The sequence below is a fragment of the Leopardus geoffroyi genome, chromosome C1, assembly GCF_018350155.1.
Source record: "Leopardus geoffroyi isolate Oge1 chromosome C1, O.geoffroyi_Oge1_pat1.0, whole genome shotgun sequence".
Lineage (NCBI taxonomy): Eukaryota > Metazoa > Chordata > Mammalia > Carnivora > Felidae > Leopardus > Leopardus geoffroyi.
Genome location: NC_059328.1, coordinates 507,474 through 514,774, shown reverse-complemented (window position 1 = coordinate 514,774; position 7,301 = coordinate 507,474). Strand labels below are relative to the sequence as shown.

At 65.0% G+C, this 7,301-nt stretch overlaps 1 protein-coding gene across 2 annotated transcripts; it reads right to left on the bottom strand.

Annotated features, from left to right (window-relative positions):
• Window positions 1-207: 207 nt before the first annotated feature.
• VWA1 (von Willebrand factor A domain containing 1) lies at window positions 208-5,959 on the bottom strand. Of its 2 annotated transcripts, XM_045475263.1 has the most exons (4): window positions 5,791-5,959; window positions 4,093-4,650; window positions 1,827-2,105; window positions 208-1,689 (listed from the first exon to the last, which is right to left on the bottom strand). In XM_045475263.1, exons 1-4 carry the CDS (start codon window positions 5,861-5,863, stop codon window positions 1,352-1,354), a joined length of 1,248 nt encoding a protein of 415 aa, XP_045331219.1. In that variant the 5' UTR covers window positions 5,864-5,959; the 3' UTR covers window positions 208-1,351. The 2 variants fall into 2 exon arrangements, with proteins under 2 accessions (XP_045331219.1, XP_045331220.1); XM_045475264.1 differs by lacking the exon at window positions 208-1,689 and having other exon boundaries at window positions 1,992-2,105; window positions 4,093-4,255; window positions 5,791-5,957.
• Between the last annotated feature and the right edge of the window lie 1,342 nt (window positions 5,960-7,301).

Here is a 7,301-nt window from a genome sequence, read left to right as displayed (position 1 = left end):
CCGCAGTCCCCGCCCACGGAAGCCGCCAGAGCTCCCCGAAGAGGAGGTGTACGTGGCACGGTGTTCTGCGTCTCAGCACCGGGAGGGGCTCGGCTCCCCTCCTCTTCCCCCAGCACCAGCCACAAAACACTGGCCCTCCGTCTGAGAGCGTTTTCGGGGCTGGAGTGTTCTGACAGGGAGTAAAGCACACGGAGGAGACCGCGAGGCTCAGTTTACATCTGATTTACTCTATTTTACAGTCTGGGTTGTTAGTGGGGAAGAGGCGACGTGAGCACTGAGTTGGTGCAGGCAGAGGAGCTCATGCCTTTGTGGGGCTGAAGGACAGCAGCTACGCCCTTAGGACTTGTCTGGTGGCCCCAGGATAGTGGTAGTGAAGACGTAGGAGTCAGAAGATGCTGTAGAGAATCGTTGGGGTGAACCCACCCAGGGAAACCTTGTTTGTCCCTGCCCCCAGCATGGCAGTGCCCTACCCAGGAGCAAGGGAGGCTCCCTATGAGTGCCAGACTTGGGGCTTGCTGGGGCAAGGAGCCCTCCTGTCTCCAGGGTCCTGAATGCCAGGATCCGATCTTGTTCTTCCAGAAAGCGGCCATCCTCACCCCGGTGGCTGTAGCTGGACCCAGCAGGGTCCTGGGCAGGAAGGCAAGGTCACTGTCCCCAGCAGGCACTGCCTCTCAGGCCAACTGAATGCCCTGATAAAGACCACCATTCTGCTAACCCAGCTGCTGACCACACCAGCAACCTGCCACCACTCCTCCCTGCCCCTTTCCAGACCCTGTCCCCTCCAGGAAGGCTTTCGGACTCGGCCAGAGCCCGCTCCTGCCCTTCATCCTTCCTCCTTCTACCAACATCTAGGACCTGAGTAGCCGCAGGAAGTCAGAGCGGCCAACTGGACCAAGCCCTCTCAAACGGATGCCGGGCCCCCGCCACCAGAGGGACTGGGCCTTCACACAAGCGAGAGGTCTAGCCGCTCCGCTCGGCCACCTCCTGTCCTGGGCCCACGGCCAGTCCTGTATCTGATGTTCTCAGCCCGCCCCAGACTCCCTGTCCCTCTTGCTGCTAATTCCTGCCCAAAGGACGGCACCGTGTACCCAGGTCTGGGCCCGGGCAGGGGGTCGCGATGGCACGAGCTGCTGCCACAGCTGCAGCAGAGAGAGGGTCAGGCGGGGGAGTCGGGCGAGGCCTGCGTCCTAGAAGGCAGACGCCCCGAGCAGGGAGCCCTCCGCCGCGGGAGAGTTCTGGGTGGGGGGGGTTCGCGCGGAGTCGCCGCGGGGCAAGGCCCTGCTATCGGCGGTGGGCGCCTCCCCCGCCGGGTTCGGGAGAAGGGGGCCCTCGGGTGGGCGGGGCGGCGGGCTCACGGCTCCCTGCCCCCGGCGCCCGGCGGCTGGGGGCGCGGAGCGCGGCTGCGCTCGCCGTCGGGCGTGCAGGCCTTGGCCGACAGCGCCCTCTCGCGGCCCGAGCGGAAGGCCGCCGTGACGGTCACCAGGTAGGCGGTGCCGGGCGCCAGGCCCTGCAGCGTGGTGCTGTTGCGGCCCGCGGGCACCTCCACGCGCTGCGCCGCGCCGCCCAGCAGCGGTCCGAACTGCACGTGGTAGCCGAGCACGGCGGCCGGGCCCAGCGCCGGGGCCCAGCTCACCCGCAGGCTGCGCGGCCTGGCGTGCGAGATGACGATGCGCTCTGGCCCGGCCTCCTCTGGGGGGGGGGGGGTGAGGGAAGCGCGCGTGAGTGGGGTGGGGGCGGGACCTCGGCCCGGCCCGGCGCCCCCTCCCCGTCGCCCGCCCCACGCCCCACCCCCGCCCGGCCTGGCCGGCCCTCCGCCTCCAGCTCACCCGGCAGCGTGTGCACCCGCAGGTACTGCGGCCTCACGAGGTGCACGTTGGACTCGGGCACCAGCTCCACGTCGTAGTCCGTGTCGGGGTCGAGGCTGACCCAGGCCCAGCCCGTGGCGTTCCCCGGCAGCTGCTGGCGACGCACGTTCCCCGGCTCGGCGCTGGGCGCCAGCTCCAACACGTAGTAGCCGGAGTCTGCGGTCAGCAGGGGCGGCCAGGCCAGGCGGAAGCTGCTGGACGTGACCTCAGAGGCACGGAGCTGCTGTGGCTGCATGGCGTCTGCGGGTGGTGCAGAAGGTCAGACCTCCCCGCGCCCAGGCCGGGGCCCCCTGACTACCGACTCAGGGAAGAGCGGACGGGGAGATGTGGGGAACAGGAGCGCTGGAGAGCCCCAGGCCAGGCTCGGCCACCCCAACAGTGCTAACGATACACGAACCGGTGACAGGGCTGGGGTACGGACAAGAGTGCCACCCCAACTTGGGACTCCATCAGGAGCTTCCCTGGCTGCCTCAGCTGCAAACCCAGACGGGTGAGGAGCTATAATGGCCACCTCCCACCCAGCCCAGTCAGCCCCTCAAAAGTGGTGTCTGAGAACAGAGGACCAACCACCCTCCACAGCCCAAGTGGCCGGCACAGTGTGGAGTCAGTTCAGCTCTGGACAGTCAAGGCAGAGGGGCACCACTGGTGCAGCCAAAGGATGGGAGGCCCTCGGGGGACACTTGAGGGGTGGATATATGACAACCCCAGGAGTAGCTGGATGTGGGGCTCAGAGTACTGCCTGCCTCTGGTTTCCAGGAGCAGGGGGATTCGAGAGTCAGCCCCCCAAATGTGCATCCCTCCTGAGCCTGTGACACCACATGGCCATCTGAGTGACCACGCAAGCAGGTAAGGCTGGACACCACATGGCTTGCATGTAAGGCTGATAACTGTCGAGGCAGGGTTATGGCCATTGGGACCCTAATGCTTTCTCCTTTAATGCCGGGTGCTCCAGCCGTCAGCCTGGCACTCACCCTCCTGTCTATTCCCCATACTCAGACCCCCACCCACCCCTAGCCCAGGAGCCCCCCACCCTTTTGCCTAACTGCCTTGCAGCCTTGGGTTTCTCCTGTCCAGCTGCTTGCCTTTCCTCTTACTATCTCCTCCAGGTTCAGCCACAGTGGTTGACTCAGGGGCCACCAGGGGCCAGGTGTCCCTGGGGGAAATCTCTGGGAGGACCCTCTACCTTTCTCCAATCCACAGTCCAACTCCTGGTTTCTGGTGGATGATTAACCCACAGGCTGAGACTCAGAAAGAATCCTGGGGTTAGTGGCATTTTTTAGTGGTTAGAGCAGGCTGAGCCAGCAACCAGCCCCTTCATCTCAGCCCCTCCCACTGTGAGGTTTGGCTGGGGGTAGGGGTGGGGGTCCATTAGAAAGTTGGTGGGAGGGGCGCCTGGGGGGGTTCAGGCGGTGGGATGTCAGACTTCGGCTCAGGTCATGGTCTCGCGGTTTGTGAGTTGGAGCCCCGTGTCGGGCTCTGTGCTGACTGCTCAGAGCTGGGGACCTGCTTCAGATTCTGTGTCTCCCTCTCTCGCTGCCCCTCCCCTGCTCGCACTCTGTCTCTCAAAAATAAATACACATTAAAAAAAAAAAGAAAAAGAAAATTGGTGGGGAGCTGCCATCCCCTGCAGCAGGCCCTCTCTGGTCCAGCCTCTTCTCCAGCAATCCCCAAAACCACCAATGGTGCAAACCCACTCAAACTCCTCTGTACTGTTCCCACCCACAGGGCAGCAGGGCCCGAGCTCTGCGGGAAGCAGTCCCAGCCCATCCTGACCTGGCTTTCTCATCTCCAAGCACGGTGGGAGCTGGCACATGTACAGGAGCCTGGGCTGCCCATCTGCAGAGTCCTCAGGCTTGGACCCTCCCTCTTCTTCCTCTCCACTTAACCACATCCCACCAGATGCAGCTCCTTGGCCTCTCGGCCCACTCCAGGCCCCCCAGTCGGCGTGGGCCCATCAGCAGAGAACCCCACCCGGAGGTGTTTATTCAGGCCCGACCCTCTGTCCCACGATAGCCCAGGTAGAGGGGCACACAGGGCACACAACTGGAGCATGTCCCCCAAGGATGCATAGAAAAGCCATGGGTGTTACCTCCCAGCCGAGCCCCAGGAAATGCCACTGTCCGCGAAGCCCTGGCCGGCCCCTGCTCCATGCCCTCGAGTCCCTCTCCCCCATCTCTTCCCGGGTTCCTCGCTGGGGCCCCCCCGGGCCCTGCCTCCTCCCACCTACCAAGAATGGACCCCCTCAGCTCCTGGGCAATGATGTGCAGGTCGTCCACGTCCACAAAGCGCAGGTGATCCTCTGCGGGGGCCGAGGCAGCAGCTGACAGCTCCAGGAGGTTGCCACGACCGGTACTGACGATGAAGACGGTAACACCCAGGTCCTTCAGCTCCTGCATGGGGGGCCCCACGGGGTCGCTGGAGCCGCCATCTGTCACCCACACCAGCACCTTGGGCACCCCTGGCCGGGCCCCTGCCACCTCGGCAAACAGCTGCTCCTTGGCATAAGCCAGCGCCAGGCCAGTGTTGGTGTCGCCCATGCGCTGGGCTGCAGCACGAATGGCATCCTGGACAGCCGCACCTGAGCTGTGCTGGCCGAAGGGGAACTCAGTGTATGGGCGGCTGCCCACATGCACCAGGCTGGCACGCAGAGCCCCAGGGCCCAGGGGCAGTGGGGCCACCAGCTGCCCCAAAAACTCCCGAACTCGGGAAAACTCATAATGAGACACGCTGGCCGAGCTGTCCAACAGAAACATCAGGTCCCCCTGGGGAGCCGATGCTGGGGGACCTGGGGGAGAGGAGAGGGTTCAGCCCCAGGTGGTGGCCCCCAGACAGTCCCACACCCAGGGCAGAACCCCCAGGGTCTGAGCTTTCCCTAAGCTGGAGCTTGCCCTTACCCAAGTAGGCCCCCGAAAGCCTGCTCCAAAGGTCCTGCAGGCGGCACCCCTGGGGGAAGGGGGAAAGGGGTCCTGAGCCCACAAGTGGCCCACAGTCTCAGTGGGTTCTAGCTCTGCACCTCTCTGGGCTCTCTGGGTCCTCTTTGGGCTCAAGTCTTGTCTGTAAAGGAGAGCTGACCCCTCCAAGCCTCCACACCCACCCTTTCCTTAGCAGACTCTGTGCAGGCTGGAGCCGAGGGTCCTGGTCCAGCCCCCAGGAGTGTGGGTGGATAAGCCTAGGCCACAGTCCTTGTTTCCTCAGGCTTGGCTTCCAGAGAATCAGCCTCCAGGACGGAGTTCAGCCCTACACCCCTGTCTCCAGGTAAAGCAACTAGTGGGTCGGGGGGGGGGGGTGGCACAAAGCAGCTGGGGACACTGGGGGCTGAGATGAACAGATGGGCAGATGAGGGAGACAGAGCATGATCACAGCCCATATGGCCAGGCTGGAGTCATCACCCCACTTACAGATGATGTCACCCCTCCTCTGGACCCATCCTCTGCTCCATCTGAACCCAGGAAGCAGGTAACCTGCTGCAGCAGCTTGAGGGGCCGCCAACCCCCCAGGGCCTTCCTCTTCCTCCAGGTACCCCAGGGGGCAAAAGGACCCCTTCCACCACGGGAGCCAAGGGCAGACAGGAGTTGGGGCGTCTGGGTACTGATCTGGGCTTTGTGGCCTGTTTCCCCCAATCCGGTAGGGCGACTCCAGCCCTCTTACCGTCCCTCTACTAGGTGTCACTGCAAGGAGAGGAAAACTGAGGCAGGGACCGCCTCCCCGACACACACCTTCCCCTCCCCGTTCAGAACCTACCCCCCAACACCTGACGCGCCTCTAGCCGCTCGGGGTACCTGGGCCCGCCCGCCGCAGGTGGGTGGGGTGCCCCTGCGGCCGTCCCCGCCCCGGGCCGCGGGAGGGAAGACTCAGCCCCGCGCAGGCAGCAGGGGGCAGGGGCGACGCCCGAGCTGGAAGCTGGCCCGCCGCCTGCCTCACTCACCACGTTCGGCGCCGCTCCGCGCCAGCGCCAGCCGCAGGCTCAGGGCCAGGCTGAGCGCCGTCCAGGGCAGCATCGCGCGCGACGGGACGGGGCGCGCTCGGCTGCCGTTCGCCACTCGCTCGCTCGGGGACTGCAGGGCGCGCCGCCGCGCAGGCCGGGCCCGCCCCCGCCCCCGCCCCCCGGGAGGCCCCGTCCCCGAGGCCCCGCCCCCGGTGAACACTCTCCCCGCGTGCCGAGGCGCACAGAGTCCGGGAGGCGTGCGCGCAGAGGGACCCGGGCAGAAAGCGTCACGCGGCACTCACGCAGATGCGACCGCGGCACACACGCGTGGGCGTGCGTACACACAGAAACCAGAGCTTTCTTTCCTGGTTGGGAGGTTTCAGGGTTCCGCACTGCCCCCTGCCCCCAACCGGGAGCAGAGTAGGGGGCCGCTAAGCTGGGCCAGCCCCAGGGCTCACTGCCCGTGACCTCCCCACAGTGCTATGAGTCCTTGAAATCAGGCCCAAGAGCAACCCAGGGGTGCGAGGGGGTGGGGGTGACACCAAGAACAATGTCCCCCCCCCCCCCCCCAGCAAGCCCCAGGCCCTGGCCTCACCTTTATCCCAGGGGTGAGAGAAGGATGGGGGCTGGGGGCTGGACGCTTAGAAAGGAGACAGAGCATTGGGAGGGGGGCAGAGGCCTGAAGGGGAGCCTTTTGAGGGACACAGAGCCCCCACCCCACCTGGCTTTCTGGAGAAAGAGGCATAGGAGCTGGTTCAGGTCCTGTCCAGGGTGACCCTGCTGGAACTATGGCTGTCCCCATACACTCTGCCCAATGAGTGGCCCAGGGCTGGGCCAAGGGCAGGCCCCCAGACCTCTGGAGGGACCCACTGGCAAGCCAGGAAGGAGCCTTGCAATCCAGGATTTTGGCTGGGCCAGACCAGAGGTGGCTGGCTGGAGGGGGCATCCCCACAGGCACTCAGCCCTTCAGGACAGATTCCCTCCCCTTAGGTGAGGCAGGGCAATGTCTTTTGGGCAGGAGCTGAGGGTCCAGATGAGGTCCCTCACTACTAAGAAGGCTTTCTGTAGGGTAACCACTGCCCTCTTCCAGCCACTAGTCTGTGGAGCTGGGAAGGCACAGGTTCTCCCAGCCCGAGGTGGCTGGGGCCTCTCTGCCAGGATGTCCCCTCCCTTTCCCTTCCCAGGAGGATGCTCAGAAGCAAGGACGGATGGGACTCAATGGTTTTCCTTCCTCCCTTTATGGCAGGTGAGACACTCTGTGAGACAGGCTGGAGTTCCAACTTTGCCTAAAAAAGGAAGTGGCTGAGCCAAGCTGGAGGAGCTGGGGCAGGAACAAGCGAGAAGTGTGTCCCCGCCGCCCCCACCCCCTCGAAGGGAGTCTTGGCAGTGGTGGTGCTGGCTCAGCTCCACAGGCCTCAGGACTCTGCTGGGACCAGAAACTGCCTGGTGCTCATGGCTCCCGCCCCTGAAGTCCAGGGTATGCCTCCCGGAGGGGCCTGGCCTGGCCCCCA

Coding starts and splice junctions, on each gene's coding strand:
- VWA1 (XM_045475263.1), bottom strand. CDS start 5,863: ATGCTGCCCTGGACGGCGCTCAGCCTGGCCCTGAGCCTGCGGCTGGCG. Junction 2,106..4,092: donor GCTGAGGGGGTCCATTCTTG/GTAGGTGGGAGG, acceptor CACCACCCGCAG/ACGCCATGCAGCCACAGCAG. Junction 1,690..1,826: donor GCGGGTGCACACGCTGCCGG/GTGAGCTGGAGG, acceptor CCCCCCCCCCAG/AGGAGGCCGGGCCAGAGCGC.